The sequence below is a fragment of the Halichoerus grypus genome, chromosome 4, assembly GCF_964656455.1.
Source record: "Halichoerus grypus chromosome 4, mHalGry1.hap1.1, whole genome shotgun sequence".
Lineage (NCBI taxonomy): Eukaryota > Metazoa > Chordata > Mammalia > Carnivora > Phocidae > Halichoerus > Halichoerus grypus.
The window spans coordinates 156,896,899-156,922,955 of NC_135715.1; the positions used below are offsets into that span (position 1 = coordinate 156,896,899).

Consider the following 26,057-nt stretch of genomic DNA (forward strand, 5'->3'; position numbering starts at 1 on the left):
TTTTTTTCTATAACAAGTGCCTAATATTTGTTGGCTATGTTTAATCAACCATCTCATTGACTCCTCAAAACTGTATTCAGTAGGTAGTACTGCTATCCAGTTTACAGAAAACGTACAAAGGTTAAATAAGGACCTGGGAACAAACGGAGGAGAAAAGGATGTCAGGATTTGATGACTTGATTCCTGAAATGGGTAAATTAAAGCAAAGTTGTCTGGTTTGTCTGGACTATGGGAAACCCACACTATCCACGAACACCAATTAAAATGTCGGCCACACAAGAGGAAGGCAAATAGAATGAGTCTGTTCCCCAAGGACATGACCTTATGTTACCCTCGCAACAATCTCCTGGGGTAAGCACAGCCGGTCCTGTGTTTGACAATCATTAAACAGCAAGAGTCCGACGGCCAGACTTCGCAGCCAGTAGCGATGGCGGTCCGGCTCAGCACTCACTGGTTTGGACAGTTACGTAATTAACACCCAGAACCTCGAGCTCCCTCCCACCCCTGGGCTGGGCTCACGTGCCGAGCCTCGCGACCTCAAACAGCACCCAAGAGAACGGTGGCGGTTGGCGAATCCGGGGAAGATTTCCAGCGCGGGAGGTGGGGAGAGCGGTCCCCGTGAGTCTCCTGTAAAAAGCTCCTGAGCGCGCGGCGGGAACTAGAGGCCGGCCACGCAGAGGGGTGTGTCCGGGAGGCCCTGAGCCCCTGATTGGCCGGTAGGATGACGAAAGCGTTTACAGTAGGCCTGACAAGCAGTGGGAGCTTGCGTCAGCTCTGCGCTTTCAGGGTGGGAAGAGGGGGCGTGTCTGGCGGCTCAAGGGGCCCGCCGATTGGCTGGAAGGCGCCGGAGCCGGGTGGCTCCGCGGGCCGCAGGAGGGCGGTGCCGTGGGTCTGGTCCCGGAGGTGGTGACCGGCTTTAGTGAGATGATCATGGCAGCTCGGACCGGTCAGAGGGCTCTAAGAAAGGTGGTTTCGGGATGCCGTCCAAAGTCGACGGCAGCGGCCGGAACCCCGGCTCCGGCGCAGGGAGCTGCGCGGTACGTCAGGTAATAACAGGGGTGCTGCGACGGGGGTAGCTTTCGGCCTGGGCTTGCCGAGTGGAGGGCCCGAGGAATTTTGGGGTGAGGCGGGGCCGGACCGGACGCATTTCCGCGTCTCTAAAGAGACAAAGCCCTGAGATCGGCATTTGAGGTACTTAGGCTTTGCGCACGTCACCCCGGGCGGGAGGCTCGTCGGGTTAGTGGCTCGCTACCCTCGCGAGAGGTGGTGAATCCTCGGCCGAGCGACTTTAGGAGCCACTGATAAAGCAACTCGACAACGGGTAACTTGGGGTTCTTCCGGTCTCCTCCCCTACGGCCTGCTGCTGTTGCTGCTCTCGGGAAGTTTTAACTTTGCGGCCCAAGAGTTGCTGGCTGCCGGGCTGTGGGAGCTTGTGGCCCGGCGGTGAGCCCTCTTCTGTTCCTCCAGCGTGCCTGCTGGCCCGATGTCCTTTCCCAGTTTGGGGTAGGGGGTCTTTGACTCTGCCCTTTGGTGCTTGCAAAACTAAACGTAGCCAATACGATTTTTTTCCACTCGACTGTAACTTAGAGGTCCTGTAACCTTGAACCAGTCTTCGATTTTCCTGGTTGGTTCCTTTTTGTGGGTGGAGGCGGAGACAGGAATGATTACATACTTCGACCACTTAGTTTCTTTTTACTAATGACTTTGTAATAAAGTATGTTCGAAAATTATAGTGTTTAAAATGTATTCAGTTGTAAACAGTACAGAATGAAGGGAGAAAGCACAAATGTTGAACTCCAGGAATTTAGATTTAATGAAGAATTTTTCAATTACCCGAAACAGCCAACTCTAAATCCTTTTAGAGAAATAGTGGTTGAAATAGAAATAAAATAATCTCATATCGTTTAGTCCTGCTGAAGGAAACAGCCTGAAAGAGGACTTCTAAGCAGAACATAGCCTATCATGCTTTAGATCTGTTTGTGTTACCCTTATAAAATGTTGGCTTGCAAATAAACCAAACTGTACTTCTAAGAAAAAAATAAGATTGTTTTAATGATCAAATTAAGGCGTAAATTCCAAGACAAATATTTATTGTTTATAATAATGAAGAGGGAGGAAGTTTATGAGCTCATTTTTGGGCAGAAGCACTAACATACGTTCTGGCCTTTATTATAGTAGAGTATTTGAGATGTAGTATTGGAAAGTTAGTGACAAAAAGCTGTCCTTCATCTGATTCAGTTTTAATTTCATGGTTTAACAATACATATGACTGTATGGCTCCTCATTGCAGTTGAAGATATTATATTATTCTTGATAATGTGTGAAACTAGATGTGCTGTCCAGTGCTTTTAACCATAGTATGGGAATTCATCAGGAAAACTATTAGCTTGCTCTAAACACAGCTATTTCCTTTATGATTGTAATCAGATTGTGTAAGGGTTTTTTGTGGGGGTTTTTTTGGGCAGGAAGAAGGGGAGATTGGGGCGATGGTATTACATAAACTTGGTACAAAATTCAAAACCATGTACAGTGAAAAGTAAGTTTCCTGGTCAACCAGTTCACCTCTTCAGAAGCAACGGTCTTAGCTTTTTTAAATAAAGGTTTTCAGAGATGCTGCCTTTTCTGATACTGACTTATCAGAAAATTATTAGGTGTGCTCAATATTTGTCACATAATTGGCTTCCAATAATAGGTAATAAGGTAACTATACAAGAAGTGGGGAAATAGGTAAAACTGTTATAACAAAGTATGTTTTAGAAGGGAAACGTGATTAGGTATTTTGTACACCAGATTTGGTTTTTGTGATCAATACAATTAACAGAGATCCTAAATTATGTTATGTGACTTTCTAAAGGGGGAAGCTAAATTAACTGCCTAATTTTTTATTTCTGCTGTTCTGCTTCATTTAGCAGAGTAACTCATTCCTTTTTATTAGTATAATCCAACTTCTAAGCAAACTCTGTAGGTTAACTCTAAAGAAAATTCACACCACTTATTTTAATATTATTTCTGCCTTTAAAATAAGATGCACATAACAAATCATATTTTTAAAGATTTTTGGGAACACTAACACTTTTATTCTCTCTAGGAGATGAATCTATCTAAAATAGGAACAAATTTTTCTCTCTAGAAGATGAATCTATCTAAAATCTCTTTTGACTAAAAAAGAATATCATAGATATCTTTAAAATATGCTGTTATCATCATTATAAAATCAAATACTACTTGTTATAGCCTAGAAAACCTAGAATTCTGAAAGCTATCTTGTTTTACTATATTTTCCCCATCGTTCATTTTTTTGAAGTGTTATTTAGAGCTGGATACATAAATATCCTAAAGTCTTAAAGGGGCCAGTAAGTTCATCCATACAGTTCATATGTTTTATTCTTTTCCTTTACATTTTATTTAATAGTTGTGCAGCGTTTAGCTTAACCATTTTCATTGACCTCTATTTCATTGACTCTGGAAGAAGCCCATCTAATTTTTATAAAGAATGTTAATTGTTCAAAAGTTCTTACTTGTATTATGGAGCCCAAATTTGTCTCCATCCAATTGGACTTTTGTCTTACATTTTGGAACCATATCCTCAGGTATCATCCCTATCTTCTGGCTGAATATTCCCAATTTCTTCAACCATTCTTTGTTTGACTTGATTGGCTCTTCCACCCCGGCCAAACTGTAGGGTGTCTATGTCCTTAAAGAAATTTTGTTTATATGTAAATCCTATTTCATAAGGCAGATTTTATGTAGGACATAAGGAGATTTGACCAGGCCATCCATTCCCCTTTTAAGAAATAATTTGGGTCTGCTAGGGAGTGTGTAACAGCTCACCTGCCAAATCAACTAGCCCTGAAAATGGATGGAGCTGGAGGGTCGGCCCATACCTGGGCATCAGTGGCAGTTGGTGACCCGTAAGGGGGATGGGAGTGGGGGGCGGGGAGCCGCAGCAATTCCTCCCAACCCCCAAACTGTTTTAAAAAACAAAAAATAAGAAATATTTAAAAAATAATTTGGGGGCACCTGGGTGGCTTAATTGATGAGCCACTGACTCTTGATTTTGGCTCGGGTTATGATCTCAGGGTCCTGGGATCAAGCCCCACCTTGGGCTCTACCCTCAGCAGGGAATCTGCTTCAGGATTCTCCCTCTGCCCCTCCAGTGCACATGCTCTCTCTAATAAATAAATAAAATCTTTTAAAAAAATACTGTTTAAAAAAATAATTTGAAGATTTGATTTAATGAAATAGCACTCTTTTGCTTTGAATTCTTCAGCAGCTTCTCACTGAGGATAAATTCCAAATTGCTTTATCCTGGTTAATAATTCCCAGCATGATCCAGCTCCAACCCATCTAACATTATTTCATGGTACTCTCCTGGCTTGCTATACTGCTGCTACACTGTTAGTCTTTCTCAGTTTCTCGATACTGCCAAGCTCTTTCCCTACTACCTGGAATGCCCCCCATCTACCTCGCCTCCTTCCATATATGTACACTGTATGTACACACACACACACATTTTTTATGTACATACATACCTATTGCTCTCTTTACATGGCTAACTTCTTCCATTATGTTTCAGCTGAAATATAACCTCAGAGGACTTCCTAGACTGCCCTAACTAAAGGAGCTCCCAATTACATGTCTCCACCCCCATTTCTTTCTTAGCACTTTTTTTGAATCCTCAACTACAAAGTAATCCTCATAAAGTTTATTTTTACCATTATATCCCTAGTGCCTAGCACAGAACAAAAGCTCAATAAGTATGTGAACTAATACATGAATAGTATGAAATAGTTATGCAATAATCTTACTAGGGAAAGGAAAAAATATTCAGATGAATAAAAGTATATCAGGCATCTATATTTAGAAGTACCCAAAACAAGTAACACTCTAATTTCCTTGACATGTGTTTTTACATATGTGCATTGAAATGGAGATTGGAAGGGAAAGGAGAACAGAGCAACAGTTCTTTTTTTATTTTATTTTATTTTATTATGTTACGTTAGTCATCATACATTACATCATTATTTTGATGTAGTGTTCCATGATTCATTGTTTGCATATAACACCCAGTGCTCCATGCAATATGTGCCGTCCTTAATACCCTTCACCGGGCTAACCCATCGCCTCACCCCCTCCCTGTCTAAAACCTTCAGTTTGTTTCTCAGAGTCCATAGTCTCTCATGGTTTGTCTCCCCCTCTGATTCCCCCTCTTCATTTTTCCCTTCCTGCTATCTTCTTTTTTTTTTTTTTTTTTTTTAACATATGATGTATTATTTGTTTCAGAGGTACAGGTCTGTGATTCATTAGTCTTAACACAATTCACAGTGCTCAGCATAGCACATACCCTCCCCAATGTCTATCACCCAGCCACCCCATCCCTCCCACCCCCACCACTCCAGCAACCCTCAGTTTGTTTCCTGAGATTAAGAATTCCTCATATCAATGAGATCATATGATACTTGTCTTTCTCTGATTGACTTATTTCGCTTAGCATAATACCCTCTAGTTCCATCCACGTTGTTGCAAATGGCAAGATTTTGTTATTTTTTTGATGGCTGCATAATATTCCATTGTGTATATATATATACCACATCTTCTTTATCCATTCATCTGTCGATGGACATCTTGGCTCTTTCCATAGTTTGGCTATTGTGGACATTGCTGCTATAAACATTGGGGTACATATACCCCTTTGGATCACTACATTTGTATCTTTGGGGTAAACGCCCAGTAGTGCAATTGTTGGGTTGTAGGGTAGCTCTATTTTCAAATTTTTGAGGAACCTCCATACTGTTTTCCAGAGTGGCTGCACCAGCTTGCATTCCCACCAACAGTGTAGGAGGGTTCCCCTTTCTCCACATCCTTGCCAACATCTGTCATTTCCTGACTTGTTAATTTTAGCCATTCTGACTGGTGTGAGGTGGTATCTCATTGAGGTTTTGATTTGGATTTCCCTGATGTTGAGTGATGTTGAACACTTTTTCATGTGTCTGTTGGCCATTTGGATGTCTTCTTTGTTTGGAAAAATGTCTGTTCATGTCTTCTGCCCATTTCTTGATTGGATTATTTGTTCTTTGGGTGTTGAGTTTGGTAAGTTCTTTATAGATTTTGGATATTAGCTCTTTATCTGATATGTCATTCAGAGCAGCAGTTCTAACAGGACCACTAGATCTCCAATCTGAAGTCTCAGAGTAGATCAAGAATTAAGGAGCCTCTGTGGATCCAGCTGGGAAGACAACCTGGATAGATGAGTTAGAAAATAGATGATGAAGGGTTCCTGGCTGGCTCAGTCAGTAGAGCATGTGACTCTTGGTCTCAGGGTTATGAGTTTGAGCCCCACATTGGGGGTAGAGTTTACTTAAAAAAAAAAAAAAGAAAGAAAGAAAATAGATGATGAATATTCTAGCAAGTGTATGGGAAGAATATGTTGTAATATGTGACTATAGACTGAAAGCCAACTTTCTGGGAAAGACACCATTTGTGCCAGAAATTTCTAACCCTAACTATAAACTGTTATTTTTAGTTTTCTTTATGCTACTTAAGAAACTTATTTTTTTCCGTGTGCCTATGCATGCATGTGTGCACAACTGTGTCTGTGTGTGTGTGTGTGTCTGTGTGTGTGTGTGTGTGTGTGTGTGTGTGTATTTTCAGGAATAGTCTAAAGTTGCAAAGCCTTCTAAAGTGTGATAGTTACTGGGGTGCCAGGCTGGCTCAGTTGGTGGAGCATGTAACTCTTGATCTTGGGATCATGTCGAGCCCCATGTTGGGTGTAGAGTTTACATTAAAAAAAATAACGTGTGGGGGCGCCTGGGTGGCTCAGTCCGTTAAGCGTCTGCCTTCGGCTCAGGTCATGATCCCAGGGTCCTGGGATCGGGCCCTGCATCGGGCTCCCTGCTCCGCGGGAGGCCTGCTTCTCCCTCTCCCACTCCCCCTGCTTGTGTTCTCTCTCTCGCTGTCTCTCTCTATCAAATAAATAAATAAAATCTTTAAAAAAAAATAAAAAATAAAAAAATAACGTGTGATAGTATTTTACAATCTATAATTTGTGTTTCCTTTTAATTTTCAGTGCTACGCTAAATCAAGTACTTTTTGTCTTTTTAGATATTTAGCTTCCTGTGGTATACTGATGAGCAGAACTCTTCCACTACATACCTCAGTTTTGCCTAAGGAGATATATGCAAGAACCTTCTTCAGAATTGCTGCACCATTAATAAACAAAAGAAAAGAATATTCAGAGAGGAGAATTATAGGGTTTGTATATAATAATAGTTCTGCTAAAAGAGTATGTTCACAATTTTCTGTAGAGTATTCATGACTTTTTTTCTGGATTTTTCTTCTTACAGAATATGCTTTGGTTTTTCTAGATTGGCCTTTCCACAGCTTTTGCTGTTTTATAAATATTTGTTGAATGAACATAATTATATGGTAACTTTATAGGATAGATTTAAACCTTGATGTGTAAAGGAAATAATTGAACTGTTTAGACCTACATTTTTGTACACTGTTTGTTTCTATAGTGGCAACATTAGTGATATGTTGGGCCCAATATGTTTATTTATTTATTTATTTTTAAAGATTTTATTTATTTATTTGACAGAGACACAGCGAGAGAGGGAACACAAGCAGGGGGAGCGGGAGAGGGAGAAGCAGGCTTCCCGCCGAGCAGGGAGACCGATGCAGGGCTCGATCCCAGGACCCTGGGATCATGACCTGAGCTGAAGGCAGATGCTTAATGACTGAGCCACCCAGGTGCCCCCACACCAATATGTTTAAATAGCTCCCTCACATATAGACATAGATAGATAAGTAACATACAGATGTGCTAAGAGGCTCCTACCACCTGGAGTGTAGGTTGGCAAACTTTTTCTGTAAAGGACCAGACAGTAAATATGTTAGGTTTTGTGGACCATACTGTCTCTGTAGCAGCTACTCAACTCTGTCATTGTAATTGTAGCCCAAACAACATATTGCTGTGGACAGTATGTAATAAATGGGTGTGACTGTGTGCTAATAAAACTTTATTTACAGAACCAGGCTTTGGGCCAGGTTTGGCCCCTGATCTAGGGGTATATATAGAAGAGAATAGAGAGACTGCAGTTCTGCTAAACCAGAAATGCAGCATCTGTTCATATGGGAATTTCTACAAGGGGATCTTAATTCTCAACAGGCCATTAAGTATTACATGAATTCTTGTAAAAGTGCATTTCAATAATTTTTTCAGTTGCTTTTTCCGTTCTGATTTTTCTGTAGTAAAGGACTTTCAGCAGACTCAGCTTTTGTCACTAAAATTACCTTTATTACTGGCTAAATCACTGTATTGGTTAAGGTAATGCTAGCAGCTATACAGGTAAAACCCCAAAGTTTATTTCTTTCTTATGTAAAGTTCAAGTGGGTATTCCCCATCCATGGGCAGCAGTTTAGGAACCTAAGCTCCATCTAAACTTGTGCCTTTTGTAATTCCTTAGTCTTTTAAGAAGATATACTTGATTCTAAACCATATTGGTCTGGAAGGGATTATTGGCAAGAACTAGTCATGTAATCCCATCTAAATGCAAGAGGGGAATTGGGAATAGTAGCCTCCGGGTGGGCAGCTTCTTCCCAGCAATAGCACCGTGTAAAGAGAGTCTAAATAATTGGACAGGTAGACGTCTTTGCCAGAGCTGGTATCTGTCAAAAAGAGAAATGGCAATGAAAAGATAAATAGTGAATTGGTCTGTTTTACTTTTTTTTTTTTAAAGATTTTATTTATGTATTTGACAGAGAGAGAGAGAGACAGTGAGAGAGGGAACACAAGCAGGGAGAGTGGGAGAGGGAGAAGCAGGCTTCCCACCAAGCAGGGAGCTGGAGGCGGGGCTCAATCCCAGGACCCTGGGATCATGACCTGAGCCAAAGGCAGATGCTTAATGACTGAGCCACCCAGGCGCCCAGTCTGTTTTACTTTTGAATCACTACCAATATCTTTTTTTTACTATGTACCTGTCATTTGACAGGTATTACTGGGTGCTTTATATTTATAGTTTCGTTTAATTCTCACAATAGCCATGGAAACTAGGTGTTGTTATTCCCATTTTAGAGATGAGGAAACTGAAGCTCATGGAGATAATGTACATTAAGTGTCATGCATGATTCCTAAGATTATTTTTCCGCCATATTTACTTATTGTTACTTACTTCCTTATTCTTTCTCATGCTGGAATTCTTTTTATTACAAATTGGTCTTATCCAGTGATCATCTTATCTTTTTCCCCCGTATTTGACATAAACATATAATATTAGCTACTATTTATTAAGTGCTTTTTTTTTTTAATATTTTATTTATTTATTTGACAGAGAGAGAGACCAAGTGAGAGAGGGAACACAAGCAGGGGGAGGGGGAGAGGGAGAAGCAGGCTACCCGCGGAGCAGGGAGCCCGATGCGGGGCTCGATCCCAGGACCCTGGGATCATGACCTGAGCTGAAGGCAGACGTTTAACGACTGAGCCACCCAGGCGCCCCTATTAAGTGCTTTTTTTTTTAATTAAAGATTTTTTAAATTTATTTGAGAGAGAGAGACAGCACGCACACAAGCAGGGGAGGGGCAGAGGGACAAGCAGACTCCCCGCTGAGTGAGGAGCCTAATTTGGGCTCCATCCCAGGACCCTGAGATCATGACCTGAGCCGAAGTCAGATGCTTAACCGACTGAGCCATCCAGGAGCCCCTTTATTAATTGCTTACTAAGCATTGTGCACTATGCCAAAACTATTTCACTTAACCCTCAAAGGAACCCTGTAGAGGTACTTTTCAGTTATGGATGAAGAAAATAAAATTGAGAAGTTAAACAACCTACCCTGGGTCATGTGGCTTAGTTTTAGGGTTAGTATTTGAGTGTAGTCCTTTCTGACTACAAAGTCCATACCCTTGACCACTGTGCCATACTGCTTTCTTAGTTGTTGTAGACTACTTTTATAACAGCTTCCAGGCTGCAAGATTTCATACTTCTTCATGGGACTTATTTTAGCATTTATTTCAAAGTGACTAAAACCTAGGAGGTTTAAGAGGTAGGGTTTTTTTCCGTCCCCTCTACTGTGGACCTCATTTCATGATAATACTTTGAAAACAATGTTTTATTTTGTTTTCATCTTGAATTACTTAATTTTTTAAATTTAAATTCAATTAATTAACATATAATGTATTATTAGTTTCAGAGGTACAGGTTAGTGATTCATCAGTCTTAAATGATAACCAGTGCTCATTACATCATGTGCCCTCCTTAATGTCCATCACCCAATTACACCATCCCCCAACTCCCCTCCCCTCCAGCAGCCCTCAGTTTGTTTCCTATAATTAAGAGTCTCTTGGGGCGCCTGGATGGCTCAGTCATTAAGCGTCTGCCTTCGGCTCAGGTCATGATCCCAGGGTCCTGGGATCAAGCCCCGCATCGGGCTCCCTGCTCGGCAGGAAGCCTGCTTCTCCCTCTCCCACTCCCCCTACTTGTGTTCCCTCTCTCGCTGTGTCTCTCTCTGTCATATAAGTAAAATCTTAAAAAAAAAAAAGTCTCTTACTGTTTGTCTCCTTCTCAGATTTCGTCTCATTTATTTTTTCCTCTCTTCTGTGATTCTCTGTGTTGTTTCTTAAATTCCACATATTAGTGAGATCATATGAAAATTGTCTTTCTCTGATTGACTTATTTCGCTCAGTATAATACCCTCTAGTTCCAGCCACGTTGTTCCAAATGGCAAGATTTCATTTTGATGGCTGAGTAGTATTCCATTATATGTATTTGTGTGTGTGTGTGTGTATATATATATATTTATCTTGATGAAGTCCCAATAGTTCACTTTTGCCTTTGTTTCCCTTGCCTTGGAGACGTGCCTAGCAAGAAGTTGCTACAGCCGAGATCACAGACGTTGCTGCCTGTGTTCTCTAGGATTTTGATGGATTCCTGTCTCACATTTAAGTCTTTCATCCATTTTGAGTCTATTTTTGTGTGTGGTATAAGGAAATGGTCCAGTTTCATTCTTCTGCATGTGGCTGTCCAATTTTCCCAACACCATTTGTTGAAGAGACTGTCTTTTTTCCATTGGATATTCTTTCCTGCTTTGTGGAAGATTAGTTGACCATAGAGTTGAGGGTCGATTTCTGGCTTCTCTCTTCTGTTCCATTGATCTGTGTGTCTGTTTTTGTGCCAGTACCATACTGTCTTGATGATTACAGCTTTGTAATAGAGCTTGAAGTCTGGCATTGTGATCCCACCAGCTTTGGGTTTTTTTTTTTTTTTCCCAACATTCCTTTGGCTATTTGGGGTCTTTTCTGGTTCCACATAAATTTTAGGATTATTTATTCCAGCTCTGTGAAAAAAGTTGATGGTATTGTGATAGGGATTGCATTGAATGTGTAGATTGCTCTAGGTAGCATTGACATCTTCACAATATTTGTTCTTCCAATCCATGAGCATGGAACGTTTTTCCATTTCTTTGTGTCTTCCTCAGTTTCTTTCATGAGTATTCTATAGTTTTCTGCGTACAGATCCTTTGCTTCTTTGGTTAGATTTGTTCCTAGGTATTTTATGGTTTTGGGTGCAATTGTAAATGGGATCGACTCCTTAATTTCTCTTTCTTCTGTCTCATTGTTAATGTATAGAAATGCAACAGATTTCTGTGCATTGATTATATATCCTGACGCTTTGTTGAATTCCAGTATGAGTTCTAGAAATTTTGGGGTGGAGTCTTTTCAGTTTTCCACAGTATCATATCATCTGTGAAGAGTGAGAGTTTGACTTCTTTACTGATTCAGATGCCCTTCATTTCTTTTTGTTACCTGATTACTGAGGCTAGGACTTCTAGTACTATGTTGGACAACAGTGGTGATAGTGGACATCCCTGTTGTATTCCTGACTTTAGGGGAAAAGCGCTCAGTTTTTCCCCATTGAGAATGGTATTATCTGTGGGCTTTTTGTATGTAGCTTTTATGATATTGAGGTATGTTCCCTCCAGCCCTGCACTGTGCAGAGTTTTAATAAAGAAAGGATGCTGTACTTCGTCAGATGCTTTTTCTGCACCTATTGTCCTTTCTTTTATTAATGTAATGTATTACATTGACTGGTTTGTGGATGTTGAACCACCCTTGCAGCCCAGGAATAAATCCCACTTGGTCGTGGCTAATAGTCCTTTTAATGCACTGTTGGATCCTATTGGCAAGCATCTTGGTGAGAATTTTTGTACCCATGTTCATCAGGGATATTGGTCTGTATTTCTCCTTTTTGGTGGGGTCTTTGTATGGTTTTGGGATCAAGGTCATACTGGCCTCATAGAAATTGTTGGGAAGTTTTCCTTCCATTTCTGTTTTTTGAAACAGCTTCAGAAGAATATATTAATTCTTTTTTTAAAGATTTTATTTATTTATTTGACACAGAGAGAGAGAGAGTGAGAGAGAGAGCATAAGCAGGGGGAGTGGCAGGCACATGAAGAGGGAGAAGCAGGCTCCCCACTGAGCAAGGAGCCTGCTCTGGAACTCAAACCCAGGACCCTGGGATCATGACCTGAGCCGAAGGCAGATGCTTAACTGACTGAGCCACCCAGGCACCCCAGTATTAATTCTTCTTTAAATGTTTGGTAGAATTCCCCTGGGAAGCCATCCAGCCCTGGGCTCTTTTTTGTTGGGAGATTTTTGATTACTGCTTCAATTTCCTTGCTGGTTATGGGTCTGTTCAGGTTTTCTGTGTCTTCCTGTTTCAGTTTTGGTAGTTTATGTGTCTCTAGGAATGCATCCATTTCTTCTAGGTTGCCTAATTTGTTGGCATATAGTTGCTCATCATATGTTCTTATAATTGTTTGTATTTCTTCGGTGTTGGTTGTGATCTCCTCTTTCATTCATGATTTTATATATTTGGGTCCTTTCTCTTTTCTTTTTGATAAGTCTGGCCAGGGGCTTATCAATCTTATTAATTCTTTTCAACGGACCAGCTCCTAGTTTTATTGAACCTGGTTTCTATTTCATTGATTTCTTCTCTAATCTGTATTATTTCTCTTCTCTTGCTGGGTTTAGGCTTTATTTGCTCTTCTTTCTCCAGCTCCTTTAGGTGTAAGTTTAGGTTGTGTATTTGAGACCTTTCTTGTTTCTTGAGGAAGGCTTGTATTGCTATATACTTCCCTCCTAGGACCACCTTTGCTGTATCCCAAAGATTTTGAACAGTTGTGTTTTTATTTTCATTTGTTTCCATGAATTTTTTAAATTCTTCTTTAATTTCCTGGTTGACCATTCATTCTTTAGTAGGATGCTCTTTAGCCTCCTTGTATTTGAGTTCTTTCCAAATTTCCTCTTGTGATTGAGTTCCAGTTTCAAAGCATTGTCGTCCAAAAATATGCAGGGAATGATCCCAGTCTTTTGGTACCTGATTTGTGACCCAGTATGTGATCTGTTCTGGAGAATGTTCCATGTGCACCTTAGAAGAATGTGTATTCTGTTGCTTTCGGATGGAAATGCTCTGAATGTAGCTGTGAAGTCCATCTGGTCCAGAGTGTCATTCAAAACCCTTGTTTCCTTGTTGATCTTCTGCTTAGATGTTCTGTCCATTGCAGTGAGGGGTGTGTTCAAGTCCCCTACTATTATTGTATTATTACTGATGTGTTTCTTTAATTTTGTTATTAATTGGCTTATATAATTGGATGCTCCAATGTTAGGGGCATAAATATTTACAATTGTTGTATCTTCTTATTGGATAGACCCTTTAATTATGACATAGTGTCCTTCCTCATCTCTTATTACCATCTTTGGTTTAAAATCGAATTTTTCTGATAGAAGGATTGCCATCCCAGCTTTCTTTTGATGTCCATTAGCATGATAAATGGTTTTCCACCCCCTCACTTTCAATCTGGAGATGTCTTTGGGTCTAAAATGAGTCTCTTGCAGACAGCATATCAGTGGGTCTTGCTTTTTTGTCCCATCTGATACCCTGTGTCTTTTGATTGGGGCATTTAGCCCATTTACTTTCAGAGTAACTATTGAAAGATATGAATTTAGTGCCATTGTATTACCTGTAAAGTCACTGTTTCTGTAGATTATCTCTGTTCCTTTCTGGTCTATGTTACTTTTGGACTCTCTTTTTGCTTAAAAGATCCCTTTTAATATTTCTTGCAGGGCTGGTTTGGTGATCACAAATTCTTTTAGTTTCTGTTTGTCCTGGAAGATTTTTATCTTTCCTTCTATTTTGAATGACATCCTAGCTGGGTAAGGTATTCTTGGTTGCATAGTTTTCTCATTTAGCACCCTGAATATATCATGCCAGTCGTTTCTGGCCTGCCAGGTTTCTGTGGATAGGTCTGCTGCCAGTGTAATGTTTCTTCCATTGTAGTTTACAGATCTCTTCTCCTGAGCTGCTTTCAGGATTTTCTTTTTGTCTCTGAGATTTGCAAGCTTTACTACTAGATGTCAGGGTGTTGCCCTATTTTTATTGATTTTGAGGGGGGCTCTCTGTGCCTTCTGGATTTTGATGCCTGTTCCCTTCCCCAGATAAGGGAAGTTCTCCGCTTTAATTTGCTCCAATATACCTTCTGCCCCCCTGCTTCTTCTGGGATCCCAATTATTCTAATATTGTTTTCACTTAATGGTATCACTTATCTCTCGAATTCTCCCCTCATGATCCAGTAATTGTTCCTCTCTCTTTTTCTCAGCTTCTTTATTCTCCATCATTTGGTCTTCTATATCACTAATTCTCTCTTCTGCCTCATTTATCCTAGCAGTTAGAGCCTCCATTTTTTATTGCATCTCATTAATATAGCCTTTTTGATTTTGACTTGGTTAGATTTTAGTTCTTTTATTTCTCCAGAAAGGGATTCTCTAGTGTCTTCTATGCTTTTCTCAAGCCCACCTAGTATCTTTATAATTGTTATTCTGAACTCTAGTTCTGACCTCTTACTTATGTCCATACTGATTAGGTCCCTGGCAGTCAGTACTGCCTCTTGTTCTCTTTTTTGAGGTGATTTTTTCCATCTTGTCATTCTCCTACCTTGCAGAAAGTGGTTGCTTTTCTATTTGTAGAGTTGCAGCTAATCTTTTCTTAGCTCTCCAGTTGAGTTCACAGATATTCAGAATGATTCGATAGCTATCTAGCTGAATTCCTGGGACCAGATGAAACTAAGGTCTCCTACTCCTCCACCGTCTTGTACTCCTCCCCAAAACAACGTTATATGACTGTAATAACTAACATCTTTGTCTTACTTATAACTCTAATGGGAATGCTTTTGGTATTTGACCATTTATGGAGGGAATTATACAGTTTTTCTTCTTTTGGTTCATATGGTTATAATGTTATAATTCTTAGTATTAAGCCATCCATGAATCTTTAAAAGAGTTGAATTTGATTGCTAATTTTTTTAATGCATTGCTGGATTTTATTTGCTGATATTTAGAATTTTTGCTTCAGTAATCACAGGTGATATTGGTCTACAGGTTTTATTTTTTGTGTTCTTTGTCACGTTCAGGTTGGCAGGGTGTTATGGTGGCTCATAAAAAGAATGAGAGGTTCCTTTCTTTGTGTTCTAGAATGGTTTCTTTTTTTTTTATTTTAAAAATACCACATACTTGTATAAAAATCTAACAATATAGAAGTATATGTACTATTTTTACTCCTACTTCTTTTTCTTGAGTTAAAAACTATTGATGTTGGAGTGCTTGGGTGGCTCAGTCAGTTAAGCATCTGCCATCAGCTCAGGTCATGGTCTTGGGGTCCTGGGATCAAGCCCCATGTTGGTTTCCCTGCTGAGTGGGCAGTCTGCTTCTCTCTCTCCCTCTCCCTTTGCCCCCTCCCCTCTGCTCGTGTTCTCTCTCTCTCAAATAAATAAAATCTTTAAAAAAAAATCTATTTAATCTGTGTCCTTCCAGGGCTTTTAAAATATATTTTCATTACAGTTATTATGTTGATATAACAATTAGTTTCAGGAAAAAATAAATATCAAGTGTTTAAAAGTGAGAAATACAGTATTTATTTATAATTTTTCCTAAATGGATAATAGAATCGTCCATATCCTGTCTGCTTTGTAAAGTGTTTTTTTCATATAAGAATATATTGTAAACCTCTTTGCTCTAAAGTATATATTTGATCTTAAATAAACTTAAAAACAAAGTGGGAGGCGCCTGGCTGGCTAAGTCAGAAGGGCATGCAATTCTTGATCTCAGGGTCATGAGTTTGAGCCCCATTTTGGGTGTGGAGATTACTAAAATAAATAAATAAATAAACAAACTTTAAAATATTTGATTCTAATTCTTATAAATAACTGGTACGGAGTTCCACAGTATGGATATGCCATAATTTTTAATAATTTTTATTATATTAAGCATTTATTAACATCTATTGACTGATAAGTAAGTTGCTTCCAGTTGAGTTTTTTTCCTCTCTTTTTTTAAGATTTTATTCATTCGAGAGTGAGCACACGAGCAGGGGGAGGGGTGGGGAGGCAGAGGGTGAAGCAGATTCCTCACTGAGCAGGGAGCCCGATGCGGGACTCTATCCCAGGACCCTGAGGTCAGGATCTGAGCCAAAGGCAGATGCTTAACCATCTGAGCCACCCAGGTGCCCTGTTTTTTTTTTTTTTTCTCAAGCCCTCAATTTTTAAATGCTGGCTGCTAGTTAAAATTTCAAAAACCACATGTGTAAGCCAGATTCAACCTGTGGTATGCTAAATTATGACCTCTGCTTTATGCAAATATTTAGCTCCCTTTTATCTTTTTGTATTGCTTTGAAGTCATTCATTTCTATGTGTGGTTTAGCATAATTACCAAATGATTTATTGCCTTGTACACACTAAGCTTTATTTATATTCAATTTAAAGTATATATATGCCTTATAAATAGGTGTAGTTAACACCTCTCTCTTTTTTGTTTTTTTCAAGATATTCTATGCAGGAAATGTATGATGTGGTGTCAGGAATGGAGGATTACAAGCATTTTGTTCCTTGGTGCAAAAAATCAGATATAATATCAAAGAGAACCGGATACTGCAAAACACGATTAGAAATTGGGTTTCCACCTGTGTTGGAGCGCTACACATCAGTAGTAACCTTGGTGAAACCACATTTGGTAAAGGTAATAGTTTTGGTTTTCATTGTTTTTAAATATTTCCCAAGTGTTGATTATATCAAATAATTTAAAGTATAATAGCTTAAAAGTATTTCCCTAAACTAATCAGAGATGGAGGGGGAAAAAACAAATGATTTCTTATGTCTCCTCACTGTGCTGTTTTATACAATATTAGCATTATTCTTTCCAAACAGAAATTTGACTAGAATATGTAAATAAGAAGCTTTTTCTTTTTTTCTTCAGTTGAGGATTACTGATCCTTAGGAAAGATTGGACCACACAAGTGAAAAGTGTTTAAAGTTAATTTTTGTGCTAGTTGTTTTAGAAGTTAAGGCAGGAAAAGTGAGAGGATGAAGAAAGGTAGAAAAGATACAAATGTGGATAACATAAACATTGTTGAGGTCATCCTGCCATGCGGTGGGTACTGAAATGCCAGGTACTGTTACAAGTATTGTATTGATCATCTTATCCTTGTCAAAAGAGGGGACATGTATAGACAGATACCCAGGCTTAAACACACAAAAAAGGCAGAATTCCATAGAATTCTTTTGAATTCCTAGAGTTTGGTGACCAAAGACTTAAAGCTTAGTTGTGTTTTATGCCCATAGGATATCATTTCTTGGTAATTAGCCAGAGCTAAATGCCTTTGTCAGCTCCTTGTTAGGCATTGAAGGAGGTGGCATCTCTCATACCAGAGAGAGTCTACTGTCCAGTGAAGCTAAGACTTGGAGTCCACACTCATCTTACTCTCAAACTTGAACTCCACTTAAAAGGCCGTGCCTCACTGGACTTTGCCATTATGAATGTTTCCACCTGTTTGTCTCATAGTTTTGGAGTTCTGTACTGCACTGTCTCTCTTACAATAGCTAACATTTATCGAGCTTTTGTAGTGCTTTACTTGAATTATTCATTTAGTCTTCGCTACAGCCCTTTGAGATTCAAATGTTACCGTTCTCCATCTTACAGTTGAGCGAATTAAGGCTTAGAAGAGTTAGATAACTTGCCCAAGATTACAGAGCCAGGACTCTGGTTCAGTCTTTCTGACACCAGTGAGTATCTCTATAATCTTTAAATGTTTTTCTGTTTCCTGACCTCAGTCTCTTAAAACTTTAAATCTTCATGTATTATGCTGCATCTAACTAAAATAACTCTTGGGGGAAAAAAAAGAAAAACAACCTGCTTCTGGTTACATGTTCAGCATGGCGTCTACTTGGAATTTCTCTCTCTCTCTCCCTCTGCCCCTGTGTGCATATGCTCTCTCTCTCTCAGATGAATAAGTAAATCTTTAAAAAGAAAGAAAGAAAAAAATCTTCATAATAACATGTATGAAATGATCATTGCTATCTCAGTTTATGAGGATTAGAAAAATTACAAACCTTATGCAAATTCTTACTATATGTCAGATCCCAAAGCTATTTTTCCAATAAAATAAGCTGCTTCACTTAATGTGCTAATTTATTGTTTGAAGATGTATTTGAGAGTAACACACAACTATGTATGCTCAGCTTTCAGTTGTCCCTGGGTTCACATTTTGGATTTTAATACCTAATACAAGCATGTGGCATAGAACACAAATCATTAGAACCAAGGGAACAGCAGAAGCCATGTGACTTTTTCCTGCAAATTATTACTTGCCCCAAATGTGCCTGTGACATGTCAGTAATTCTATTGTACATGAATATGTAATGGCCAGAAGCCCTTGAAAGTTTTCAGCAGATTTAATAGAGGCATTGGTTCCATGAATCTTACTACCTGAGTCACAGTACAAACATTTTACATGCCATAGTTTGTATGGTCTGGGTCAGTTCAGTCAGAACAACCAGTTGTAGGTCATCATCATAATACCTCCTATTGTGGTCAGTATCTGTGCTGTTAGGAATGAGGCCTTTAGCAATATCTAAACATACCAGTAAAAATCTGTGGGTCCTTGGGCTAGATTATTGGTATGAATACAGCACTGCCACATTTTGTGAAAAAGTAGTCAGAAGAAGTTGGTATATTATAGTGATTATTCCCAATAACTGTTTCTCCTTCACTGTTAAATTTCCTATAAGCTGCCTTTTTTTTTGTTTTGAGAGAGAGAAAATCTTAAGCAGGCTCCACTCTCAGTGTGGAGCCTGATATGGGGCTCAATCTCATGACCCTGAGACCATGACCTGAGCTGAAATCAAGAGTCGGATGATTAACTGACTGAGCCACCTAGGCACCCTCTTATAAGCTTCTTATGTGATTGTAAAGAAGGGTAGAACATATTACCTGAAAGTTGGGTAACTGAAATAATAAGATTTTATAATAGATTGTTGATGCTTTTAAAAATTAGATGGTCTTTATTGAACTATATATAAAACCGAACCGTTTGAAGAAAATTTTCACTTTTCCCCAGTGACTTAGCATAATGTGACTAAATTTAGCTATTAGTTAGCATTTTGATGACTACTATTTTATCATGTCTAAATAAATTTTTAAACATTCATTGTTTTCCATTTTAACAACTAAAATATTTTCTTTTATGAATGTGAAATAGAGCATTTCTTTGTAAATGCTTTTTAGTATTGATGCAGTTGGATTTTCTTTATAATGATTCTACCATGTTTTCATCTGATAATTGACTCAAAAGAGTTTAGATGAAGAGGAAGTGAGGAATCAACTGTAAATATATTTTAAGCTCTTTGGCTTCCAGTTTAAACTATCTGTGGAGAGATCCAGATATAGTCAGAATTAATCCTGCATTCTGTGTTTAGGGAGGCAATAGCTGGGGAAGAAAAAGTACACTTTGGGGGAAAAGAGTTTATCTGTACAAGTCCTTTTTGCTAATCTGTAGTGTATACGCTCAGGGAGGGATGTCTAAACTGTTAAGAGGAATAAGTTATCAAAGAAAAAAGGGACAGAGGCTCCTGGATTCTCTCTCTGCCTCTCCTGCTCCCTCCCCCGCCCACTTGTGAGTGCTCTCGCTCTCTATAAAAAAAAAAAAAAAGAAAAGAGAAAAGGGTGGTAGAGGGACTTGATTATTTATTGGCCCCAGGATATACCAAAAGAGCTGGAAGCTTAAGGCTTAATTGGGGAGGGGGGTGTTGAGTTTTTTTGGGGGGTGGTTTAAAAGATTTTATTTATTTGAGAGAGAGAGCACTCGCACATGTACACAAGTGAGGGGGGGAGCAGAGGGAAAGGGAGAAGCAGACTCCCCACTGAGCAGGGAGCCTGACTGACATGGGGCTTGATCCCAGGACCCTGAGATCATGACCTGAGCCAAAGGCAGAGGCTTAACCGACTGAGCCACCCAGGCGTCCCAAGTGTTGACTTTGAAACAAGAATTTAAAAGGTGGTTTGCTGCTGAGGGAAGGTGATAGTTTTCTTGAGATCATTTGTCTACTAGTACTAAGGCCCAGATAGCATCTTAGGATAGTAAGTAAAGAAGCTGAACTTCTTTCAAAGTCATAACCAGTCCTGACAATCTACTAGTGACTGTGATTCTGGCCACCATTTTTCACACTGCAGGAGGCAACTCTTAGTGGGTCTCAGTCAGCCTTCTTTTAATGATATAGAATGGGAAATATCAAGATGCACTGTACATAATATCTCTACTGTGTTTCAGTGTGTACATACACATATAAAATAAACATGAGCACCGAAGAGATTAGAGGTTAAAGAAAGCAATGGATCAGGGACATGGGTCAGGGCCAGACTCAGGAAAACTAGAACCACGGTTGCCCTTAGAAATAGAGAATAATGAGTGAAGGAAAGACTAAATGTGAAAGACAAGAGAAAAATCTTTGGGTAGGAAAGGAGAATTCCAGAACCCTACTTAGGATCTGTTCCAGATACCTTATAAATATTTTAGACATATCATAGTAATGGTATAAAATAGGTATTATACTCATTTTATAGATTTAAGGAAATATGGTACAGGGAATTAACTTGTTCAGGATTACTTATAAATGGCAGGGCCGGAAATAAACTTCCAGAAAAATCACTTTCTGTTTTGCTGCTGGAGGGGAAAACTCTAAGCACCCTGAGTGACAGCAGTGAAAAGGGGAACTGACAATCTTAGGGATCCCAGGAGAAAAGAAAATGGCTTATATTGGCAAGAGGTCACTTCCTAGTACCAAACTGAAAATGAGATTTTTTTATCACCTGTGGTCTGACCTACAAACATATTTTAAAAAAGAAATCATCCTCAGGGCGCCTGGGTGTCTCAGTTGGTTAAGCGACCGACTCTTGTTTTCTGCTCAGGTCATGATCTCAGGGTCATGAGGTCGAGCCCTGCATCGCCCATGCTCAGCACGGAGTCTGCTTAAGACTCTCTCCCTCTGCCCCTCATCCCCCCATGCTCTCTCTTGCTCTCTCTCTCTAAAATAAATAAATCTTTAAAAATTAAAAAATTTTAAAAAAAGAAATAATTCTCAGTTGTAGATTCTGGACAGTCTAAATGGTATTTTACTGCAATCTTGTTTTTTCATTTTGTTCTAGGCATCCTGTACTGATGGAAGGCTTTTCAATCATTTGGAGACTGTTTGGCGTTTTAGCCCAGGTCTTCCTGGCTACCCAAGAACTTGTACCTTGGATTTTTCAGTAAGTGTCTCATACAGCCCTTGGTTTGTTCCAAGTATCAGGTGAAGTTGATAAAAAAGGAATAATCCATTGATTAGAATCCAGCTGCTGTAATTAATCTTAATGTGCATAGTGATTACTGAAAGATGCTTTCAGAAAATCTCAAATTTCTGAATTTTGAATTCATATTTCTGAATTCAGAAAATCTCAAATCTCAGATTTCTTTTTTTAAATATGTAGGTCAGACCACAGGTGATAAAAAAAACCATCTCATTTTCAGTTTGGTACTAGGAAGTGACCTCTTGCCAATATAAGCCATTTTCTTTTCTCCTGGGATCCCTAAGATTGTCAGTTCCCCTTTTCACTGCTGTCACTCAGGGTGATTTTTCTATGCTAACTTTATAAGAAGGAATACTAATGAATCTTTCTCTTTTTCTATTTCTTGAAACCTTGAATAGTCATTCCTTCTCTATTTTCTGATTTTTATAGGTCCATAGATTATAAGACATATGACTTCACTAAGAGCTTAATAACAGTTTATTAACACCAAATAAAATCTACACATTGATTTATGATGCAGAAGTAAAGTGCAGAAGGGGAAAATACGTTTTTAAAATCTAGGGACTATGGTATTTCCTTGTTCTCACATCACCTTGGTTATAGAAACTTAAAGCCACTTGTGGCTTTTCTTTGAACAGATAATACATGAGTTATTCTCTGTATTTGCAACTCAGGCATTGCATTTCAAGAAATAGTCATAATTTTGATTACATTGCTATATGCTGATGTTCTCAGCTCTTGAGTTATTTTCATTCAAAAATTAGTGGACATTAATGGAACCGTTGGGGAAATTTGAATAAGGCCTGTGTAGATTAGATATTAGTGTTATTATCTAGTAGCATTAACTCTTAATTTCCTGGCTTTAATAATTGCATTGTGGTTATATAAGACATTAAAAAGGGGAAATCTGGGTGATGGGTGTATGAGAAGTCTTTGTACTATTTTTGTAACTTTTTTTATAAATTTGAAATTACTTCAAAATGAAAAATTACCAAAGAAATGAAAATTAAAGCAGTTTTAAAGGTTAGTGGATATTTGGTCCTTAAGATACTATTTCTCAAACCACCTGCCTTGACTTATATCTTGAGGAGATATAAATGAAGTTATAAATCATTATTAACTTTAAGATTGTAGCACCTACCCTATCTGTTTTGTGGATCAATCTCCTCTTCCTGCTGCTACTTCTCCTAGGAATACCTATCAGAAGGATTAGTTCCCTTCTTTATTTTCTTTTGAGAGATAGGTTAGATCTAAAAGGGGCACATTAAAAAGAAGCCAGAATAATATGGTATTCATTCAGTAAAGCTTTTTTCCAGTTTTCTTTAACTAGAAATAATAAAAGCAGATTATTTGTCTTGAAATGAAGTTCAGGTCTTGTTTACTTAAGCTTACGGTGTCAGCAGTAGTTGTGCTTACTGTGGAAACAGTCTCCGTCTTCTGAGGGGTGTTAAAAAATTTCATCTAGGTACACCCATACAGCTCTGCCTTAGATACTGGCCAAGCAGCCCATTTCACAGTGTGAGTAAGTAGAGATTGAGTAAAAGAAAGATCTTCCTAAAATAATTAAGCTTTTCCTACAGATTTCTTTTGAATTGGTTACCACTACCCTAAGTAGAGACTGAGTAAAAGAAAGATCTTCCTAAAATAATTAACCTTTTCCTACAGATTTCTTTTGAATTTCGCTCCCTTCTACACTCTCAGCTTGCCACACTGTTTTTCGATGAAGTTGTAAAGCAGATGGTAGCTGCCTTTGAAAGAAGAGCATGTAAGCTGTATGGTCCAGAAACAAATATACCTCGGGAATTAATGCTTCATGAAGTTCATCACACGTAAAGGGAAAAAGAACTGGTCACTTACTTGTAACTTTAGTTTATTTACTTTTAGGAAGTGCTTTTATCATTTGCTTTCAGAAGTCAGAAAGCATTTGTTAAACCCAGATTTGACTATAAACCTGCACCATTGAGAATTTGCACTTGGAATATGGAACCACATGTATATAGAATTCAATCAAGTGTAATTCAAAGTAATGTGTATATTAGCATATTTACGATAATGGGATGTCATCACTATTGCTAGAATATGGACATCACTCTTACCAGAATTGAAACTGTAAATTTAAGCCTTTTAATTATCACCTTATTTGAAAGAGGTCAGTTGAGATACTCACATAGTATGTATTATATTAACCATATCACCTTTAAGTTATTAAATTCAGACTATTTATAACTTATTGTCATAGGACCCTGCCTCTTAGCTTAGGATATTTGGATAATCATCAGATATTTAAAGTAAACTTTGACTTAAAAATACTGTTAATGAAGGTTCCTCAGCTACTTTCCTTATTTTTAAATTGTTCTTATGGGTGGTAGGTAAATTCAGTGCCATATATAGTGAGATTAACTCCCAGATAAACAATGAATATTTTTTTTGGTGAGTGGTCCAGAGCTTTAAGCTAGTTCTCTTGTAGTTTGCAACCCTCTCCCAGGTACTTTCACTACTCTTTCAATAATGCTGATTGTTCGTCAGATTTTGTCTACAGTAGTGGGTAATGGATGAAGATAAGTTGGTTGATGCATTTCCAGCACCATGTATCCCTATTTTCTATTTATTGTGTGTACTCACTTTCAATAATATATTTCAAACTGATATTTTTATAGACAAATCAATGTCAAAGGACTGAAGTGGTAACTTAATAAAGTTAATTTGTTTATTTTTTGTACAGTTATTTTGGTTATTGAAATCCTCCTATATTATTTCCATGTGTATTTTAACTAGACATAGTAAAGTTTAATTGTAGCATTTTATGAAACAAATCTGGGCAAAATTGTCTTCCTTTAATTAATACTGATCTTCCCTCCTTTCACTCCATACACAACAACCCTCTTGCATTACCTTTCTAGTCAGAGTGCTATTTGTTTCCTCAGATAAACAAGGTACCTCAGTAATTAGCTCCCTACATAAAAGCATGTTTCCAATAAATCTGTTTTGAGTGCCTGCTGTGTGCCACTTGCTGGTGTATACGGTGGTGAAGGACTCCTGCAGTCTGCTCACATGCAACTGGTTGGGGCTTCACACAGGGGAAGCAGTATCTTTCCACTTACCAATGATGTATCCCCTCAGAGTATCCGTAGTTTGTATATAATTACCTTTTATTTATTTCTTCTAAAGATTTTGTTGATTTATTAGAGAGAGCATGAGCGGGGGTGGGGGGGAAGTGAAGAGGGACAAGCCAACGCTCTGCTGAGCAGGGAGCCCAGTGCGGGGCTTGATCCCAAGACCCTGAGATCATGATCTGAGCCGAAGGCAGACGCTTAACCGTCTGAGACACCCAGGCGCCCCTATAATTACTTACTTACTTATTTATTTATTTATTTATTTATTTATTTATTAAAGGGAGGTTTTTTTTGTTTTTGTTTTTAAAGATTTTATTTATTTATTTGACAGAGAGAGAGAGAGAGGAGAGAGGGAACACAAGCAGGGGGAGTGGGAGAGAGAGAAGCAGGCTTCCTGCAGAGCAGGGAGCCCGATGCGGGGCTCGATCCCAGGACCCTGGGATCATGACCTGAGCGGAAGGCAGATGCTTAACGACTGAGCCACCCAGGCACCCCCCTATGATTACTTTTTAAATAACAAAATTTTTTTCAAATGGCAGAGATAAGACCCAGATAATTTTTTATCCCTGTATATATTACTTTTCTTTTGATGGATATAAGAACCTGTACTTTACCACTGTTCTTGTAAATGCCATAGATAAGCTCTCAGGTTCAGAATCTAACTTAGCGGTTGGGATCTAACTGGGCTGCTATTATGAGAGTATGTAGATAGTATTTTGGTGAGGGATCCCAGGAATACACACCTATCACCTTGATCTAGCCATCCATCTTAGTCAACCATGAGGTTCCCTAAGTATGGTGAGAACCCAGGTTACAGTAAGTAGAGACAGGATACAATATACCCAGGCATTCTGGCTCCAGTACCTATGCTCTTTGCTTTATCTAGTACAACACTCTGGAGGCCATGACCTGTGGACTTAAGTGTGGCGTCAGTGCTTTCTGTATCGGAAGAGGGAAAACAACACCTTTATAAACTTTCCTTTAAGTGACTTCTGGTCATTGGAATCTTAGGGGAAGACTGATGGGATACGACTGCTACTAGGTAAGGTTTTTCTCTCTGTGGAAAGCAAGAGAAACTTTTCCTTGGTGTTTGCCTGATTGTTTTCCTTGGACACGGTTTGCAGCTACATCTGTCACCTTGTCACAGAGGGAAGAGGCAGTAATTCCAGAGAAGCCAACTGGGACATCAAGGGCTGAAGGAACCAACCTTGTAGCTGTCAACTTTGTCTTCCTGGTTATGTGCAAGAACAGCATTCTAGTGTGTTTAACCCACTTCAAGTTCAG

General features: G+C 38.9%; 1 protein-coding gene across 8 annotated transcripts; it reads left to right on the plus strand.

Moving 5' to 3' along the window:
- The first annotated feature begins 830 nt into the window (after positions 1 to 830).
- COQ10B (coenzyme Q10B) lies at positions 831 to 24,370 on the plus strand. 8 transcript variants are annotated; one of them, XM_036107211.2, is made up of 5 exons: positions 832 to 1,046; positions 7,102 to 7,251; positions 16,866 to 17,058; positions 21,520 to 21,621; positions 23,241 to 23,319. In XM_036107211.2, exons 1-5 carry the CDS (start codon positions 925 to 927, stop codon positions 23,280 to 23,282), a joined length of 609 nt encoding a protein of 202 aa, XP_035963104.1. In that variant the 5' UTR covers positions 832 to 924; the 3' UTR covers positions 23,283 to 23,319. The 8 variants fall into 8 exon arrangements, with proteins under 8 accessions (XP_035963108.1, XP_035963104.1, XP_035963102.1 ...); XM_036107209.2 differs by lacking the exon at positions 23,241 to 23,319 and adding an exon at positions 23,362 to 24,370 and having other exon boundaries at positions 833 to 1,046; XM_036107208.2 differs by lacking the exon at positions 23,241 to 23,319 and adding an exon at positions 23,326 to 24,370 and having other exon boundaries at positions 834 to 1,037.
- The last annotated feature ends 1,687 nt before the right edge of the window (positions 24,371 to 26,057 follow it).

What these genes read in the sequence shown, in the direction of transcription:
- COQ10B (XM_036107207.2), top strand. Translation starts at nt 925, where the DNA reads ATGATCATGGCAGCTCGGACCGGTCAGAGGGCTCTAAGAAAGGTGGTT. An exon ending in GGAGCTGCGCGGTACGTCAG is followed by an intron (nt 1,047 to 7,101) that starts GTAATAACAGGG and finishes TTGTCTTTTTAG; the next exon opens with ATATTTAGCTTCCTGTGGTA. An exon ending in CTTGTACCTTGGATTTTTCA is followed by an intron (nt 21,622 to 23,325) that starts GTAAGTGTCTCA and finishes CTTTTCCTACAG; the next exon opens with ATTTCTTTTGAATTTCGCTC.